The sequence below is a fragment of the Schistocerca cancellata genome, chromosome 1 (genome assembly GCF_023864275.1).
Source record: "Schistocerca cancellata isolate TAMUIC-IGC-003103 chromosome 1, iqSchCanc2.1, whole genome shotgun sequence".
NCBI classification, from domain to species: domain Eukaryota; kingdom Metazoa; phylum Arthropoda; class Insecta; order Orthoptera; family Acrididae; genus Schistocerca; species Schistocerca cancellata.
The window spans coordinates 524224822-524246184 of NC_064626.1; the positions used below are offsets into that span (position 1 = coordinate 524224822).

General features: G+C 42.8%; 1 protein-coding gene across 2 annotated transcripts in view; it reads right to left on the bottom strand.

Annotated features, from left to right (window-relative positions):
* LOC126179290 (E3 ubiquitin-protein ligase RNF185-like) overlaps window positions 1-21363 on the bottom strand; it is an 80530-nt gene that overhangs the window by 32864 nt on the left and 26303 nt on the right. For both annotated transcript variants that reach the window (XM_049924597.1, XM_049924598.1), the window contains exon 5: window positions 15137-15191. In XM_049924597.1, coding sequence (XP_049780554.1) covers window positions 15137-15191 — 55 coding nt within the window. The remainder of the gene's footprint in view (window positions 1-15136; window positions 15192-21363) is intronic.

A 21363-nucleotide genomic window follows, 5' to 3' on the forward strand; every position in this document is an offset into this window, starting at 1 on the left:
TGCTTGGCTGACCATGGAAACAAAAAAAGGAAAAGCCAACCAAATCTAAAACCGTAGGCCAAAGGCCAGACACAACACACAGAGAGAGAGGCAACCCTCAGATTGAGCGTTAAAAGCCCCCTGCTCAAATAAAACTCAAAACTAAGCCTGCCATTGCAATGTCATCCATTAAAAGTGCAGTGAGTGTATCAGGCACCGCAAACGTCTGCCTGAGCACAGTGAAAAGCGGACAGTCCAACAAGATGTCGACCACTATCAACGCTGATCCAGCAACATAGAGGTGGGTTCTCGCAGCACAATAAATGACCATGCTTCAGCCAGGTGTGGCCAATGCATAGCCAGCACAGAGCAACTGAGTCCTTGTGAAAGGCTTACGTGGAGGAGTGCCACACACCTGTAGTCTCCTTGAGAACACAAAGTTTGTTGGGTGAAGGCAGGGTGCGCCATTCAGGACTTTCTGCCGCAATATTGGCTGGAGATAAAAAACCATGGAGCGGCCACAATGGGCAAGAGTATGGGTGGACTCCATGATAGCTATCACCAGATGAGAGCGAGGGAAACACCGGTCGATAGCCTGTTAACCACTCTGGGAGTCACTACAGATGACGAAGGACTCACGTGAGCAGTAGTGGATATACTCTAGGGCACGAGATATGGCTACCAGTTCTGTAGTGAAACCACTGCAGCCATCCAGCAAGGAGCATTGTTCAGATTAATCCCCAAGAGTAAAAGCATAACCAGCTCGACCAGCAACCATCGAACCGTTGGTATACACTACGTCAGACCCGTGGAACGCAGCAAGGATGGAAAGAAAGCGTCGGCAAAGGGCCGCAGGAGGGACTGACCCTTTCCGGCCTTGTGCCAAATCCAGCTGAAGGCATGGGCAGGGCACACACCATGGGGGTTATACGTAGATGGGCCCAGAAAAGAGGTGGGAGAGGGAAAAGCTTAAGCCCAGAGAGAAGAGACTGGACGCTAACCGCAATTGTACACCCTGGCCGAGGCCACCGTTCTGGAAGATGGATGACTGAGTTGAGGAAGCTACAAACACATGCAGCATAAGTGGCCAGTAGACGTTGGTGCCGGATCCGCAATGGAGGGACACCAGCCTCCGCAAGTAGGCTGCTTACACAGTGCTTGTGCGGAAAGCTCCAGTTGCGAGTCAGATCCTGTAGAGAAGTATGGGGTCAAACAAGCACAACGCAGAAAGCAATGCCAAACCGTAAGCCAGGCTCCCATAAGCGAGACGGGACTGAATCGACGCTTGATACAGTCTTAGAAGGGTAGACCGATCGGCACCTGAGCTGGTGTGACTCAAGCAACGAACAGCGTTAAGATGCCGCCAGCACGTTTGTTTAAGCTGCCGAATATGATAGAGCCAAGTCAACTGGGTACCAAAAAGCAATCCCAAAAACCAATGCGTCTCCACCTCAGCAAGAGGTTCACAGTCAAGATAAAGCCATGGCTCAGGGTGAACAGTGCGATGCCAGCAGAAATGCATGACGCAAGTATTGGAGGACGAAAACTGGAAGCCGCGCATTACAGCCCAAGACTGCGACTTGCAGATAGCGTCCTGCAGCTGCCGTTCAGCAACTGCAATTTCAGTGGAGCTGTAGTACACGCAAAAGTCATCAGCATACTAAGAAGCTGATACAGACATTCCCACAGCTGCAGACAGCCCATTGATAGCAAGTAAAAAGAGGCAGACACTCAAGACAGAGCTTTGCAGGATCCCATTCTCCTGGACTTGGGAGGAACTATGGGAGGGACCAACTTGCATGCGGAAGGAACGAAACGACATAAAATTTTGAATAAAAATCGGGAGCGGGCCCCTACGACCCCACCCATGAAGCGTGGTGAGGATGTGATGTTGCCATTTTGTATCATATGCCTTCTGCATGTCAAAAAAGACAGCAACCAGATGCTGACGGCGGGCAAATGCTGTACGGATGGTAGACTCCAGGCGGACCAGATTACCAGTGGCAGAGCGGCCCTTATGGAACCCACCCTGAGACGGAGCCAGAAGGCCCAGAGATTCAAGTAGCCAACTCAACCTCCAGCTCACCACGTGTTCGAACAACTTGCACAGAACGTTGGTGATGCTAATGGGGCAGTATCTGTCCACCTCCAGGAGGTTTTTGTCAGGTTTCAACACTGGTATGATGCTTTCCAGACATTGTGATGGGCACTCACCCTCAACCCAGATACGGTTGAAAAGGTCTAGGAGGTGTCACTGGCAGTCCACCGAGAGGTGTTTGAGCATCTGATAGTGGATGTGATCCGGCCTGGGAGCTGTATCAGGGCAAGCAGCTAGGGCACTTTAGAATTCCCACTCACTGAATGGAACATTGTGTGATTCGGGTTGGTACATTTGGAATGAAAGGCTCCGACATTCCAACTGCTCTTTCAGGGAGTGGAAGGCCAGCAGGTAATTCATAGAAGTGGAACTCTGAGCATAATGCTCTGCTAAGAGTTCTGATTCAGTACAGACTGCTCCATTCAGGGAAAGCTGATGAGGGTCTGATATCCATAGAGTCACTTAATCTTTGTCCAAACCTGAGATGGAGAGGTACAGAGGCCAATGGTGGAGACATACCTTTCCCAGCACTCCAGCTTCTGTTGGCCAATAAGGCATTGGGCTCAGGCACAGAGCTGCTTAAAGGCAATGAGGTGTTCAAGTGATGGGTGTCACTTATGACGATGGAGGGACCGCCTGCGATCTCTAATCGCCTCTGCGATCAGTGGTTACTAAAAAGGCACAATCCTCCGCTGAGGCAACCCGGAAGAAAAGGGAATTGCGGATTCCACTGCAGAAACGATACCGGTGGTTGTTTTGTGAACCACTACATCAAAGGCATCATGAGAAAGAGGCTCAATAGTGGCAATGGAGGCGAACGTGTCCCAGTCAGCCTTATTCAAGGCCCATCTAGGGAGGTGCCCAAAAGAGCGACGCTGTGGCAGTGACAGAAAGATCAGAAAGTGGTCACTACCGCACAAGTCGTCATGCACATTCCTTTGGATAATTGGTAGAAGGCCAGGGCTGCAGACCAAAAGGTTGATGGCTGAGTACCTGCCACGCGCCACACTGACATGTGTCGAAGCACCGTTATTTAAGAGAGAAAGGTCGAGCTGTGCCAACACTTGTTCAACAACAGTGCCTCTGCCTGTTCCCACCAATCCACACCACAAAGGGTTATGGGCATTAAAGTCGCCCAGTAACAGAAAAGGTGGTGGCAATTGGGCTATCAGCACAGCCAATACATGTCGTGGGACATCACCATCTGGTGGAAGATAGATACTGCAAACAGTAACAGCCTGAGGCGTCCACACCCTAACAGCGACAGCCTCTAAAGGTGTTTGAAGAGGTACACACTCACTGTAAAGAGAGTTAAGGACGGAGATGCAGACTCCATCAGATATCCTCACATAAGCTGCCCGATTCTTATAATAACCCCGACAGCCACAGAGGGTGCAGATTCGAATCACCGGACACCAAGTTTCCTGGAGAGCAATGCTGAAGAATGAGTGAAGGCTGATAAGTTGTCGGAGATCAGCACAGTGGTGGAAAAAACGGCTGCAATTCTACTGGAGAATGAGACTGTTCACGACTGAAAAAGTCATGAAGAGACCGAGGAGGCAGATTACACCGCTGTGTCATCTACTGCCACCCAGGAGAGCCTGAATCAAGAACCATTGCGTCCGAGGCACAGGAGAGATCAAGGTCATCGGGGGACGCCAAAATCTGCAAATTATCCTCAGACGAAGAGCTGGTAGTAACAGGTGGCACAGAGGCAACCTGAACCTCTTCCTTCTTACCCTGAGGGCCCACTGGAGGTTTAACAAATTCAAGGACAGCCGTCGCCAACAGGGGCAATGAAGTCACAGTCACAGTATATGATGTAGTCGTCGGAACAGGATGAAGTCATTCGTATTTCCTCTTTGCATCTTGATAGGTGAGCCTATCCAGGGTTTTTATCTCCATTATTCGCAGCTCCTTATGGAGAACAGGGCAGTCAGGCGAGCAGGAGGAGTGGTGCTTCCCCCAGTTGACCCAAGTGGGAGGAGGCACACACAGAGCGCCCGCGTGCAGAGGACGACCGCAATCCCTGCATATTGCGCTGGTGGTGCAGCGAGATGACATGTGGCCAAACTTCCAGCACTTGAAACACTGCACAGGAGGAGGGATGTATCGTTTCACGTCGCAATGGTAAACCATCACCTTGACCTTTTCAGGTAATGAGTCACCCTCAAAAGTCAAGATGAAGGCACTGTTGTCTTTGGGTTCCCTATGCACACACTGGATGAAGTGGACACCCCGTCACTCTAAGTTGGCGCGTAGCTCTTCATCCGACTGCAAAAGGAGGTCTCGATGGAAAATAATACCCTGGACCATGTTAAGGCTTTACTGGGGCGTAATCGAGACAGGGATGCCACCCAGCTTGTCACAGGTGAGCAACACCCACGACTGGGCTGGAGAGGCAGTTTGGATCAAAATCGACCCGCTGCGCATTTTGGACAATGCCGCCACTTCCCCAAACCTATGGCCGACAAAAAACTGGGGCTTCGCTGTCTGAAAGGTCGCTTCATCAGTCCTGCTGCAAACTAGGTACTGAGACTAATATGGCTTCCGAGACCTGGTCGCCCTACAGTCCTCCCAAGGTGTGCCCTGGGAGGGCAACGATCGGGAATCATAGGTCGCAACATCAAAATCATTCCTTACTCACTCTGAGATTGCTGGGGCCAAGCGACCACCAGCGTGATTCAATTTAACCCATTTCATTGTGGGTCATCCGCCCTGATGCCACCCACTCCGACCAGGGGCTCTCACCATGGGCACCACCCAGCATCAGCAAGGGCCACATGGTAAGATGGCCTGGGAGTCCTGGTACCCCAGAAAGGATGGGCACCTACTCCTTGGCATACGCAGGGAGATCTCACCTCTGGCATCAGCAGTGCGATCCCTGTGTTGTCCAGGGGCTACCACCAAGAGGGTACATGACAACCCCACCAAGACGGACTGGCTACCGCACTGGATTTTGGGTGCCGAAATGGACCAGAATTGTCGTGGGCACGAAGGGTGGGACATCGCAGGAGACGAGAAGTAGGCAACCCGTAAGACATTGGGTGCAAAGCCACCTACATGACAATAAATAGCATGCAAGATTTTGGTGCGTGATGGACAAACAAAAAACACCACATAAGGTGTCCTTCCCCAAGTAAAACACACTATCAACAGAAATTTGGAAAAGGTGGAGGTCAAACCTGAGAGGGGACCACCACAGAAAAGCTGAAACATTGGAGACTCCTTTTAGTCGCCTCTTATGACAGACAGGAATACGCGGGCCTATTCTTACCCCCGGACCCGCAGGGGGATCCAAGTTTTCTCACCTGCCACCTAACTGTCATAGTACTTGCAGTGGATCCGATGTATTTTGGAATTCCTGTGTGATGGTCTGGATATATGTCTGCCTATTACACATTACGACCCTCTTCAACTGTTGGTGGTCTCTGTCAGCCGACAGACGAGGTCAGCCTGTACACATTTGTGCTGTACGTGTCCCCCCACGTTTCCACTTCGCTATTACATCGGAAACAGTGGACCGAGGGAAGCTTAGAAGTGTGGAAATCTCGCATACAGACATATGACACAAGTAATACCCAATTACCTGACCACTTTCAAAGTCAGTGAGTTCCGCGGAATGCCCCATTGTGCTCTCATGATGTCTAATGACTACTGAGGTCGCTGATGTGGAGTACCTGGCAATAGGTGGCATCACAATGCATCTGATATGAAAAATTAAGTTTTTAGGGGTGTCCAGATACTTTTTATCACATAGTGTACAGAGAGAAACAGAGGCAACGTAAAAAGTGCATGATCGAACCATTCTAACCCTCTAAACTCCAGGACAATGTTGTGTCTTTTTAACACAACTCATTTTTTAGGTAATGTGTTGTTTTCAACATTTTACGAAACAATTAAATACACTTTATTAAACATACAATTTTATTAAATGTTTTGGAGACACAAAGTCCAATTGTTAAGAAATAAATGCCAAAAAAATACTATAGAATGCAAGTCTAAAAAAATATTGAAGACCCAAAATCTTTTTGGAAAAAAAAAAAAGTTTCCACTTCTTATTAAATATTTTTCAAAACTACATGAAAACTTAGTCTAAAATCATACAATCTTATAAAATTCAAAATAAATAATGTAAATTTACAAATGATACACAGAATCACAAAGAAAAAAGTAACAACTGTGTAACATAAAGACATAAGCAAAATTACATTACAAAGAAAGCAAACATTACTTAACAACTATGTCAACATATGTAAATGACTTGGTACAACTAGATTAGGTAAGTGATATATTCTTCAGTCTTTGAACACTTACTCTGGTTCAAATCGAAAGCATAGCCAATTAATTTTCTCATGTAAACTACAAACTGGCAAGCCACAGGACTCACAGGAATTGTGTGTTTTTCTGTCATTTGTGCACTGACAGCATCTCTTTCTGGTTCCTTGGTGGCTCTGATGGGTGGGGGGAGGGGCAGTTTCAGCAGGCTCTGAATCCCCAGAACTCCTCTTATTTAAGTTTGTACATTAACGGGTAGCCTTTCACTGGTTACCCTCTGGTTTTATGAGGGGTAAAGCAATGTGAATGTCAACGAATTCATAAAATTGGATTGGCTAACTTGTGTCATGCAATATTTATCCTATGCAGTATGAAGGCATTTATTTCTGCAGCATCCAGTAATCCCGTAGAAATAGTGCACTGCCCATCTTTTAGCAACTCTTTTAGTTGGATAGCTGTGACACAACTTGTTGAAAACATCAACTCCACCTTCTGTGGAGTTGTAAATTTCAACAATATCATGTCTTTGGTGTCTGTGTTCACAGTTCTAGTAGTGTGTATGAATGATAGTAGAATCACTTCTTTTCTGGTGGTACGAAACTAACATTCTGACAAGCTGCTAAATAAAACATACAAGTTCCCAATGATATGCCTTTGGTTGCATTGAGTCCTGGAGGAACTTCATACTCCCCCCCCCCCTCCCTCCCTCCCAGTGTACCACCCATGGTGATCTTGCATTTACAGAGCTCATCATAAAGTTCTACAGATGAAAACCAGTTGTCACAAGTGACACTTCGATTTGGAAGATGGAGAGGTTGTCTCAGCAGAAGAACGTATTGGGTAGGTGATAACAAACTTTGTCAAGTTATTGTTCCTTTCCTTATTTATGAGATACCTGAACAGAAGGTGGTGCTTCTTTCATCACAGAGTGATACAATTTTCATCCCGTTCAGGTTATGCTGGAATGTACATCTTGAAGGGGCATTTAACCCTCAGACTGAGAATTATTTCATCTGCTGTCTCATATTCTGCAGCAGTATAATATACAGAACAATTTTGGTTGAACAACTCCCCAAATTCGAGAAATGCTGCACATTTTTCATTTTCCTTTTTTCATTCTGCTTGGGACGCTTTTGGGTCAAATCTTAGGCAGCAAATTAGGAGCACAATTCTGTTTTTCAACATTAAGTGATCACAAAATTGTCACACACTGGATTGAATTACTCATAACACCATTAAAAAACTGAAGGCCAAGCAATGATTTCAATTCAGTGGCACCTGTGGGTCCCATATACCACTGGTCAGATTTGTATTAAGCTTTACTGCATTCAATTTGTTCATTAGCAAACTGAACACTCTTGGCTTGGTTTATGAATAAGGATAACAATTTTAACTCACCTACAAGGTTCTGAGATCTCCTTTGGCACTAGGTAAGTGAGTAATGATGTTCCTTGATGGGATCTGACTTTTCTGGATGGTAAAAGAGTGACATCAATACAGATAGTTTTTCTTCTTTGCCCAACATGAAGTTTTCTTTTGTTTTAGGGTGCAAAAACAACTATTGTCATACGCGCCCATGTCAGAACCATAGAACACAAAAACAAAAAAGGAGTTAAAAACAGTTACATGTTGAGCCCAAACGACAATGGAGGTCCTGAATTAAAGATTAAATGTCCTTCGCCATATTGCTACAACAGATAAAAAAGTAACATGCGGTCAACAGCCCGAACTTTGTTTGCTAAAACAGCCAATAACTTAAGATGGAAAACATAAATGAGAAAGTGTTGTTGTTGTGGTCTTCAGACCTGAGACTGGTTTGATGCAGCTCTCCATGCTACCCTATCCTGTACAAGTTTCTTCGTCTCCCAGTAGCTACTGCTACCTACATCCTTCTGAATCTGCTTAGTGTATTCATCTCTTGGTCTCCCTCTACGATTTTTACCCTCCACGCTGCCCTCCAATGCTAAATTTGTGATCCCTTGATGCCTCAGAACATGTCCTACCAACCGGTCCCTTCTTCTCGTCAAGTTGTGCCACAAACTCCTCTTCTCCCCAATTCTATTCAATACCTCCTCATTAGTTATGTGATCCACCCATCTAATCTTCAGCATTCTACTGTAGCACCACATTTCGAAAGCTACTATTCTCTTCCTGTCCAAACTATTAATCGTCCATGTTTCACTTCCATACACGGCTACACTCCAAACAAATATTTTCAGAAACGACTTCCTGACACTTGACTCTATACTCGATGTTAACAAATTTCTCTTCTTCAGAAACGCTTTCCTTGCCATTGCCAGTCTACATTTTATATCCTCTCTACTTCGACCATCATCAATTATTTTGCTCCCCAAATAGCAAAACTCCTTTACTACTTTAAGTGTCTCACTTCCTAATCTGATTCCCTCAGCATCACCTGACTTAATTCGACTGCATTCCATTACCCTCGTTTTGCTTTTGTTGATGTTCATCTTATATCCTCCTTTCAAGACAATGTCCATTCCGTTCAACTGCTCTTCCAAGTCCTTTGCTGTCTCTGACAGAATTACAATGTCACCGGCGAACCTCAAAGTTTTTATTTCTTCTCCATGAATTTTAATACCTACTCCAAATTTTTCTTTTGTTTCCTTTACTGCTTGCGCAATATACAGATTGAATAACATTGGGGAGAGGCTACAACCCTGTCTCACCCCCTTCCCAACCACTGCTTCCCTTTCATGTCCCTCGACTCTTATGACTGCCATCTGCTTTCTGTACAAATTGTAAATAGCCTTTCGCTCCCTGTATTTTACCCCTGCCACCTTTAGAATTTGAAAGAGAGTATTCCAGTCAACATTGTCAAAAGCTTTCTCTAAGTCTACAAATGCTAGAAATGTAGGTTTGCCTTTCCTTAATCTAGCTTCTAAGATAAGTCATAGCATCAATATTGCCTCAAGTGTTCTAATATTTCTATGGAATCCAAACTGATCTTACCCGAGGTCAGCTTCTACCAGTTTTTCCATTCGTCTGTAGAGAATACGCGTTAGTAGTTTGCATCTGTGACTTATTAAACTGATAGTTCGGTAATTTTCATATCTGTCAGCACCGGCTTTCTTTCGGATTGGAATTATTACATTCTTCTTGAAGTCTGAGGGTATTTCGCCTGTCTCGTACATCTTGCTCACCAGATGGTAGAGTTTCGTCAGGACTAGCTCTCCCAAGGCCGTCAGTAGTTCTAATGGAATGTTGTCTACTCCTGGAGCCTTGTTTCGACTCAGGTCTTTCAGTGCTCTGTCAAACTCTTCACGCAGTATCGTATCTCCCATTTCATCTTCATCTACATCCTCTTCCATTTCCATAATATTGTCCTCAAGTACATTGCCCTTGTATAGACCCTCTATATACTCCCTCCACCTTTCTGCTTTCCCTTCTTTGCTTAGAATTGGGTTTCCATCTGAGCTCTTGATGTTCATACAAGTGGTTCTCTTTTCTCCAAAGGTCTCTTTAATGTTCCTGTAGGCAGTATCTATCTTACCCCTAGTGATATGCACCTCTACACCCTTACATTTGTCCTCTAGCCATCCCTGCTTAGCCATTTTGCACTTTCTGTCGATCTCATTTTTGAGACGTTTGTATTCCTTTTTGCCCGCTTCATTTACTGCATTTTTATATTTTCTCCTTTCATCAATTAAATTCAACATTTCTTCTGTTACCCAAGGATTTCTATTAGCCCTCGTCTTTTTACCTACTAGGTCCTCTGCTGCCTTCACTATTTCATCTCTCAAAGCTACCCATTCTTCTTCTACTGTATTTCTTTCCCCCATTCCTGTCAATTGTTCCCTTATGCTCTCCCTGAAGCTCTGTACAACCTCTGGTTTAGTCAGTTTATCCAGGTCCCATCTCCTTAAATTCCCACCTTTTTGCAGTTTCTTCAATTTTAATCTGCAGTTCATAACCAATAGATTGTGGTCAGAGTCCACATCTGCCCCTGGAAATGTCTTACAATTTAAACATAAATGAGAAAGTAAGTGGTTAAAAAAGGGAATTTCCATAATGAAATGGCGAATCTTTAAAAGTTGACAGCAATGAACACAATGTGGTGGGGGATCACCACTTAACAAATGGTGATCATTAAAAAAGAGTGTGCCCGATACGCAACCTAACTAAATGATCTCACAGCGAGAGGGCTTAGAGGAGGTCATCCAAGCCACTGGGAGACGTTTAGTTCCCTGGAGTTTTTTCCCCATGAAGGGAAGACCAGTGGTGATACCGAAGTGTCACCACCTGCTGACAGAAAGCAACACAGAGATCACTGGAGGAAATGGAAGAACTAGTGGGCCGAGGTACGAGAGGACTGCAGCCTTGGCAGCAGTGTCAGCGGCTTCATTTCCCGTCAGACCAACATGACCAGGAAATAAACACCACCATGGCTCCCCTAGCATCAAGTTTCAGCTCTGTTCATCAGCTTCTGATGTTAAGGTTGAAGAATCTTGTGGAGTAAAAATGATGCTTCAATATAATGTTGTCTTCTGCAAGGACTTCAAAGGCATCCTTGTTCATTGACTTCTTTTTGTGTCACATTATTTTTATTGTCAGTGCTAGATAATTCTTCAGGAATGTGTTTCAAATCATCAAAAGTAGCACTGGTCAATCTTTTGAATTCTTGTCGAATTTCTTCATCAGGTAGGAAACGTGTGTTGTTCACCATGGCTGAAACAATTCAGATGGGCTTAAAAATGTAAAATAAAGGAAAACCACAGATTCACTCACACAATTTTATAAAAATGAAATTGGATATAAAAAAACTAGTACAACATATGATACAACATGCAATCATATTGACCCAGCTCACGATTTCTTTCACTATTTGTTAATAATAAACACACACTCACCTCTGACTATGATCCAACTGCGTCCACAGCTGCAGAGAGAGTGGGCGGAATGCTACTCAAGGCCACAAGCCTCTCCTACCACCTGCCACTGACACACGTGTGTTTTGACGCTTTCGGATCATTCTGACCCGCACATTGTAGAGGAAACATTGAGACTATAAGATACTTCACAAACTTAAATTCATATTGAAGAGATGGTTACATTTTGGCAATGTTCGTATAACTTTGATCGAAATACTCTAAGATCAGGTACACTGCAATAATCAGTGTTTTGTGGGTAATTGAAAGGTAATGATTAAGTAACATTAGGACTATGTCACTGTTAAAGACATTTCGAAATGGAATAATATGAAATATTACTCAGCACAAACACTATGAACAGACTATTTTTAGCTTCTCAAGTTTAAACTAATTTTAATTTGTGAAGGCAAAAATGTGTCCGTAACTACCACTATTTATTTTTGTATGTTCTATAGCTGTGATGACATCATCTCAGTCTACCGAACTGATGAATGATGGTCTCACAGTGAAGGTATTTTTCTATTAATTAGTTTACGGAGCTTATTAATGTCATTGTCCATGCATGAATTCACTTTCTTATGAAGTGTTATCTCACTGTATTTGGCAGAGCAATGTAATCATATGGAATATGAAGAGCTTTCTATTAATTGCTAGGAAGTTAAAAATAGATGAGAATCTTACGATTTCGAGCACAGATATAGTTGCAATGGAGAAGTCCTCGATAAGGAAAACTACATGGTTAGTCTGCATTCATCAAAAAATCCTTAAAATATAAGTATTCTAGTGGGTACAATAACATATCAATGTAGTTAATCAAAGAGTGCTCATGATAGTTGAGTTCTGTCTAAAGTTATTTGTGTAATCAATCTCTTATCAGCATAACATTTCCGGACTGACTAAAATATGCTGTGGTTAAGCCTCTCCACAAGAAGGGGGATAAAGAGATACCATCAAACTAACGGCCAATTTCACTTTTGCCGGCTTTTTCAAAAATATTTGGAAAGGCTGTGTTCAAGCTTCTCCTTAAGCATCTGACTGCAAATAATATACTGTCCAAGTCACAGTTTCAGTTTCTTAAGGGTTCCAACACAGAGACAGCTATTTACACTTACAGTGAGAATTTATGAGGATTGGAACTTAAAATATTGGCAACTACTTCTACACAACAGATACAAAAGAGTTACAGGTTTGCACCTGTTACTGTCCTTCAAAGTGGCCACCAGCTTTGTGTAGAACCCATTGGGATCTCTTACAGGAAGGTGTAGTATACCGTTAGCAGAGCCTGTTCTGTTGATGGTGCGAATGGAGCGGTCTAAAGTTATGGTGATTCTCGTGTACGACTGTGATGGCGTTATCATAACGCTTTACATTCCTCCATGGCAGACCGTCAATGCACAGTATTACTGTTCATTTTTGGAGCATCACCTGCGACCAACTTTGCAAAAGAAGCGGTGACACTTTCTGTGCAACCCACCCATCATTTTGCATGACAATGCACGGGCGCATGCAACGCAAGTTGTGGTTGCTCTGTTCCGTTGATGGGACTGGGAAGTACTGTACAATCCACCATACTCATCGGACTTAAGTCCTTGTGACTTTGATTTGATTCCGTAGATGATGGAACGACTTTGTGGCATTCGCTTCAGAACTGTTCCAGAGATTTGACAGGCAGTAGACCGTTCCATTCGCACCATGAACAGAACAGGCTCTGCTAACGGTACACTATGCCTTTCACATTGCTGGCAACGGGTTCTACATAAAGCTGGTGACTACTTCGAAAGACAGTAACAGGTGCCAACAAGTAAATCTTTTGTATCGGTTGTGAATAAATAGTTGCCACTATTTAAGTTCCAAGCCTCATACATAACTCATTGGACAACAAATTAAAGGCTACTGGCATTTTCTGTAACCTGTCAAAACCCTTTGACCATGTGAATCACAGCATTCTCTTAAGCAAAATAGAATACTATGGTGTCACTGACAATTCTGCGAAATGGTTTGAGTCTCGCCTAACTAATAGCAAACAAAGGGTGTCATTGCAAAATACCCATTCAATAAGTAATCAGACTTCATCTCACTGGATATTAATTACATGTGGTGCTCCTCAAGGTTACATCTTGGGTACGTTGTTTTTTCCTGTGTACATTCACTCCCTCTTGTATGTTACATTGCCAGATGCTAAGGGTTTCTTTTTAAGATGATACAAACATTTCAATAAGTAACAAGTCAAATGCAGATTTAGAAATAGCTGCTATTCAAATTTACACTGACATTAATAAATGGTTTAAAGCAAATCCACTGTCATTAAACTTTGAAAAGATGCACTACATGCAGTTTAGAACCTGTAAGAGATCTCCTTCCAGCATGTGTACAACATATGAAGACATGCACATCAAAAGGTCGACAGTGTTAAATTTCTGGGATTAAAACTCTATAATAAATTCAGTTGGAAAGGGCATACTACAGAACTCTCGAAGCGCCTAAACAAGTCTGTTTTTGCAGTGATAATGATGTCAGATATAGGAGATCTAAGTGCACAGAAGTTTGCATACTTTGCTTACTTTCATTCTATTATGTCACACAGAATCATATTCTGGGGTAACTCATCAAACCGAGCAAAAGTTTTTAGAGTGCAAAATCTGTTACATTTTGGGAGGAAGAATGGGTGGATAGGAGCTTTCTCTATTGTGCTGTTTGAGGTATATCAAGTGTCTTCTACTGTATCTGCTTGGAGGTTCCTGCTGGGTCTGTAACAATGGTCATCAAGAAGGGCGGAGATCTCTCCTCCTGATAATTTTTTGTTCTGTCTGCTTCTTCTTTGGCTTGTAGCACATGTTAGATTTGGTTTGAAAAAAGTTGAGGAAGGCTGAGTGATAGCTGTGTCATCATGCCCACTAGATGCATTTGTTCATATTTTTTACTTGCCTCAGTATGTGTCACGTGTTCAATCATTTTATATTCTAGTACTTTCTTTTCTTTTTAAATTCTGGGCAAACCAATGAATGTGGAGCATGGAGTTCCATACTATTTACACACAAATGTGGTTGTTCACAATGATAATGGTGTGGACTGGCAAGACAGCCAACCCACTAGGAGGAAGCCGAAAGGCACGCGTTTAAGCTCACGCAGGCTGGCGTGAGGTCTGGAACAGGTCACGGATATGAGACTAGCAAATAGAGTACGTAGCTGCTGGAATACTTAACTTTAATCCATAATTGGTTAACATCGCTCTTGACAGTACATGTTTTACAGCATCAATAGTAAATGGTAATGGCGCCTTGCAAGGTCGTAGCAAATGACGTAGCTGAAGGCTATGCTAACTATCGTCTCGGCAAATGAGAGCATAATTTGTCAGTGAACCATCGCTAGCAAAGTCGGCTGTACAACTGGGGCGAGAGCTAGGAAGTCTCTCTAGACCTGCCGTGTGGCGGTGCTCGGTCTGCAATCACTGATAGTGGCGACACGTGGGTCCGACGTATACTAACGGACCGCGGCTGATTTAAAGGCTACCACCTAGCAAGTGTGGTGTCTGGCGGTGACACCACAGATAACCTTTGTGAAATGGTCATCCACAGTTTCCTCATTTTCGATCTGCCATGCAGCGGAATGATGTATCCAAAATGTAAGCATTGGGAACATCTAGTGGTCAGTGAGATGTAAGGTTTAATGTCAGTTCTATATGTTATAGAACCTTTTATTTCTCAGTTAAAAAAAAAAAAAAAGTCTTTCAAAGTTCTGACAAAGAAGGCAGAAAGAAATGACAATATAAACGAATTGTAATGCTCAAACAATTAATGCTGTGTAAAATGTGTACAGAAAGGCAATACCTTCTACAAATTAGTGCTACACATCACGAAATGTGGAATTATTGTGATTAACAAATACATACCCCATTATTTTCAGGTTCAGTACGCTGTCCAGGAGGGCGTGGTGGAATCTTGTACCTGAAAGCATTAATTGGAACATTCACAAAATTACTGACTTATGTGTGTTCGTTATTTACAGTGCTTGTAAAGTACCAGCGTAACACAGATGTATTATTCTATGTATCTGTAGAACATCTACAATGCACTGTATTAATAATTATTTGAATAAAGGTCAAAAAAAGTATAAAATAATTTCTCCTAGCCCCATTCAACTTCCTAACCCATTACAGATAGTTCTGAAACTTCATTTTTTTAACTATGAAAATGCTTTAAAGATCTGAAATGAAAAGCATGGGGCACATACAATAGACAATAGTACGGAAATGAACTATTCTTGCATCAGTTATGTTACAAATATTTTCACAGCTACTAAAATTTCACAATAATAAATTATCAGGACTATCTGTATGGGGTTATGAATCTATATGGGGCTAGGAGAAATTATTAAATATTTTTAGTTCAATTTAAAAACTTGGTATATTCAAAATATACTTATATTTAGTAACTTTTCTGCTTTTTTCGATTGATTTTAAAAATGTTGACAAGATTATAAGCGAGAAACGTTAAATTTCATGTTTATTTCAGTGTTTTTTCACCTGATAATATCTGTTTAATTGTTATTATCCTTCAAAATAGAACAATAAACACACAAAATAATTTTATATGAATTTTTAAAAAAAATTTTGTTTCCATACTAGCTTAATACCTGCAGCTTTGCCCTCACATACATATATAATACAGTTCCCCCACCACCACCATCCATTTCACCCCACTTCACTACCTATCTCTGACCGCCAACCTCCCCCCCCCCCCCCCCCCCCACTTCAGCCATGCCCATTTGCGTGTATACCCTATGAAATGCCTTCTGATACTATCTGCACAACGAGCTGGGTATCAAATGGTCAGACAGAAATGAAAGCAATCTAATAAAAACTTGGTAAAAAGCATGAGAAACAGAAAATGATCTCCGATCATTTACGATGAGCTGACAGTAAATAGACAATGAATCACGACCATGAAGGGTAAAACGCACACACACCACTTTCATATTCTGATGCTTTCAGCTAAGGCTTGTAAGTAGTGATCACAGAGGGGGTGGGTTGGTTGTGGAAAAGAGGAGAGCAGAGGGTTAGGAAGTGGGTAGAGGGAAGAACAGGACAAGTGAGCATTAAGAACTATCATGGAGCAAGCAGTGAGTTGCTGTACATGTTTTAGCATAGATGTGCTGGGAGAAAAAGAGGAGGGGGGGGGGAGGAGGTGGAACAGTAACAGGTAGAAAAACACAGTAAGAGTGAAAGATTTGAGATAAAGAAATGATTCAGGCAGCGAGTTGTGATGGATGGATGATGGTGGTGCTTTTGGATGTGGAGCACTCAACAGCATCATCATCATCATCAGTGCCCTTACAAAGAGTTTACAATATCATTCACTTGGGGGGGGGGGGGGGGGGGGGAGGGAGGATGCGGATGAAGGTTGTCCCCATAGGTGGCATTGTTTATAATGCACTGAAGTCCTTCCTCCCCAGCTTTTCAGGGAGGACACCCGAAAGTTCACAACATCTCAAAAACAAAATGTGTGATACTGGAGGACAGTTGGCTGATTTCCAGCCAAACTGAGGCCTGCCCTGATGCCAATATATAAGGCACACAGCCAAAATACTGAAAGTGGCACCCACAAATTTCACAGAGTGGTCATGGCTCCTGTTGGAAGAGGAAACTATGTTGAAGGGCTATGTTATATGTGCAGTTTGGTGAGCAGCACCTCTTATCATAGGTGCGGCCAGCATGAAGTCTGCCCTGCCTGTGTCATCAATCTGAGCGACTGCAGTTTTTCGTCTGCCATCTCCATCCATTCAGTCCCCTACCAATGCATGATTCATCCACCACACAATGAGAGATGATTGCGTGCAAGAGGAAAACACATTGGCATACAATACCATCCCAACATGCTTCTTTGGCTGCTTTGTTGCCTATATCACTTCTCTCTATCCCCGTGTGTTCAGATATCCAGCAAAATACCACCTCCTTACTATGGTGTTGGAGTGGCACTAAGGTGTCATGGATGAGCTGAATCTCTGGTCAATGACTTACATTTTGTGAGTCCCTTGTAGCATACTGAGCAAGTCAAAACATATGAGAAACTGTGTACTGTGATGCCCGTGAAACCACTCCAGGGCCATCATAGTGTTATACCACTACTCATCACTCATCATAATTTATTTGTAAACTGTTCTGGAAGGCACATTTCTTGCGCTGCTTGAAGCTTACAAGCACTTAGGGCCTATGAAGATGCCAAGGTGGCAATTTGTTCTGTCCCTGGTTGTGTATTCTGAGGTACAACATACCCAGATCTGTAAGACAGTCAGTAGCACTTCTCCCAAATGGCTCGGTTGGTTTGAGGTGATTCCTGACCAGGCAATCAAAGTTGAGGTGGACTGATGGACTAAATACCAATGACTGACGCCAACCTGTTATTTTCGGGGTCTGTGGAGCTAGATGGAGGTGCCACTGAATGTGGAGTGGTGGTTCACCAGCCTCTGCACAGAGTCTCTGAAGTGAGCTAGTTCGAAAGGCTCCAGCTGATATCTGAATGTCCTCACGATGGACAGCATCTACCATCTTCAGACAGGAAATACAGAGTGATCCATATGCCATACTGCCGTACTCCAACCTTAATCTGACAAACGTTATGTAGGAATTTTACGGAGGAGGATCAGGTAGTGATAATGGGTGTAGCAGGGAATAGTCTTGATAGGGATGGGGGATATGATGTAGGCGGTGACCTGGTACAGATAGCTACTCAAACTGGTGGCACTAATGTGCAATTCGTGCAACTGATTCAGCATCATGATCGGCCTCATTTTAATGCGACTGCTAGGCACGTTAACATGGGGCTGGAGAAGGCACTGATGGCAGAGGGCACGGGTCACATTACAGTGGTGCCCGTTAGGCTATCAGTAGATTGGGTTTCAGTAGGCATGGCCTGCACCTCAATAGGTATGGGAAGGAGAGGCTGGCAAAGCTTAAAGGTGACAGTGTGGTGGGTGGTGGTGGGATCACTCACGGAAAAATTCTATATCTACATCCACATGGTTACTCTGCAATTCACGCTTAAGTGCCTGGCAGAGAGTTCATCGAACCATTTTCATAATACTTCTCTACTGTGGTGCGTGGGGAAAATGGAAAACCTAAATCTTTCCATTCGAGCTCTGATTTCTCTTATTTTATTATGATGATGATTTCTCCCTATGTAGGTGGGTGTCAACAAAATATTTTTGCATTCAGAAGAGAAAGTTGGTGATTGAAATTTTGTAAATAGATCTCACCACAAAGAAAACTGCCTTTGTTTCAGTGATTGCCGCCCCAACTCACGTTATCATATTAGTGACACTCTCATCCCTATTGCGCGATAACACGAAACGAGCTGCCCTTATTTGCACTTTTTCGATGTCCTCTATCAATACTACCTGGTAAGGATCCCACACCGTGCAGCAATATTCCAGCAGAGGACAGACAAGTGTAATGTAGGCTGTCTCTTTAGTGGGTTGGTTGCATCTTCTAAGTGTTCTGCCTACAAAGCGCAGTCTTTGTTTTGCCCTCCCCACAACATTATCTATGTGGTCTTTCCAATTTAAGTTGCTCGTAATTGTAATTCCTAGGTATTTAGCTTGACAGCCCTTAGATTTGTGCGATTTATCATATACCCAAGATTTATCGGATATCTTTTAGTACCCATGTGAGTGACCTCGCACTTTTCTTTGTTTAGTGCCAATTGCCATTTTTCGCGCCATACAGAAATTCTCTCTAGATCATTTTGTAATTGGAATTGATCGTCTGATGATTTTACTAGTCGGTAAATTACAGCGTCATCTGCAAACAATCTAAGGGGGCTGCTCAGATTATCACCTAGATCATTTATATTAATCAGGAACAGCAGACGGCCTATGACACTACCTTGCAGAACACCAGATATCACTTCTTTCTACGCAATGATTTACCGTCTATTGCTACGAACTGTGACCTCTCTCAGAGGAAATCACAAATCCAGTCACACAACGGAGACGACACTCCATATGCACGCAATTTGATTAATAGTTGCTTGTGACGAACGGTATCAAAAGCCTTTTGGAAATCTAGGAATATGGAATCGATCTGAGATCCCTTGCCGACAGCACTCATTACTTCACGGGAGTAAAGAGCTAGCTGTGTTGCACAAGAATGATATTTTCTGAATCCGTGTTGGTTATGCATCAATAAACCATTTTCTTCAAGGTGATTCATAATGTTCGAGTACAGTATATGCTCCAAAATCCTACTGCAAATTGAGGTCAGTGATATGGGTCTGCAATTCAATGGTTACTCCTATTTCCTTTCTTGAATATTGGTGTGACCTGTGCTACTTTCCAGTCTTTAGGAACAGACCTTTTGTCAAGTGAGTGGTTGTATATGATTTCTAAGAAAGGCGCTATTGTGTCTGCATACTCTGAAAGCAACCTGATTGGTACACCATCTGGACCGGAAGACTTGCCTTTCTTAAGTAATTTGAGTTGTTTCGCAACACCTCTAAGATATCTACTTACACCAAAGATATCTACTTTTATGTCACTCATGCTAACAGCTGTTCTGGTTTTGAATTCTGGAATATTTACTTCATCTTCTTTAGTGAAGGAATTACGGAAAACTGTATTTAGTAACTCCACTTTAGTGGCACCATCATTGGTAACATTTCCATCACTATCGCGAAGCGACGGTATTGACTGTTTCTTAGCACTGGTGTACTTTACATACGACCAGAATCTCTTTGGGTTTTCTGCCATATTTTGAGGCAATGATCCATTGTGAAAACCATTAAAAGCATCTCCCATTGACATACACACTAAATTTCGAGCTTCCATGAAACTTAGCCAGTCTTGGGGATTTTGCGTTCTTCTGAATTTGGCATGCTTTTTTTGTTGCTTCTGCAACAGTGTTTTGACGTGTTTTGTGTACCATGGTGGATCAGTCCCGTCTCTTATTAACTTATGCAGACTGAATCTACCTATTGCTGTCGATACTGTATCTTTGAATTTGAGCCATATCTGGTCTACACTTCTATAATTAGTTTGGAAGGAATGGAGACATTCTCTTAGGAAGGCATCAAGCGAATTTTTATCTGCTGTTTTAAATAGATATATTTTGCATTTATTTTTAGTGGTTTTGGTTGATATGGTTTCGAGCCTCGCTACAATGATCTTGTGTTCACTAATCCCTGTATCCGTCATGACGCTCTCTATTAGATCAGGATTATTTGGGGCCACGAGGTCAAGTGCGTTTTTGCAACCATTTACAATTTGTGTGGGCTCATGAACTAACTGGTCAAAATAATTCTCAGAGAAAGCATTTAGTACAATTTCAGAAGATGTTTTCTGTCTACCACCAGCTTTGAACATGTATTTTCGCCAACAAATCGAGGGTAGATTGAAGTCTCCACCAATTATAGCTGTATGAGTGGGGTACTTATTTGTAATGAGATTCAAGTTTTCTTTGGACCGTTCAGCTATTATATCATCTGAGTTGGGGGATTGGTAGAAGGAGCCAATTATTAATTTGGTACAGTTGTTGCGTATAACCTCACCTATAGTAATTTGCAGGAACTAGCTATTTCAACTTCACTGCAAGATAAACTACTACTAACAGGCACAAACACACCACCACATACTTTATTTAATCTATCCTTTCTGAACATGGTTTGCGCCTCTGTACAAATTTTGGCAGAATTTATCTCACATTGCAGTAGTAGTTGGTGTTAGAGCTGCACCTTTTTTAGATTGAAGTCAGTTGACAGGTATAGCTGCTTAGAGGAAGACCCCCCACCTAAGGGCTCACCTTCAGAGGACTTCATGTTTCCAAGTAGAGAAGGAATTAGCATATTTCATCAAAATATAAGTGTTATTCGAGATAAATTAGTGAACTGCTTATAGATGCTGACTCTGAAATTATTGGTATATCGGAACACAATTTAAATAATTTGGGGGTTCAGAGACTTCCTTTACCAGGATACAGATTAGCTGGCTGTTTTCCAAGGAGTTCCTTGAGGGGTGGGGAGTGGCTATGTACGTACAAAACAGTATTCTATTTGAGTCCATAGACGTATCATGGCACTGCACTGAACAGATATTTGAATGTTGTGCACAGACAGTTGAACGTAGTGA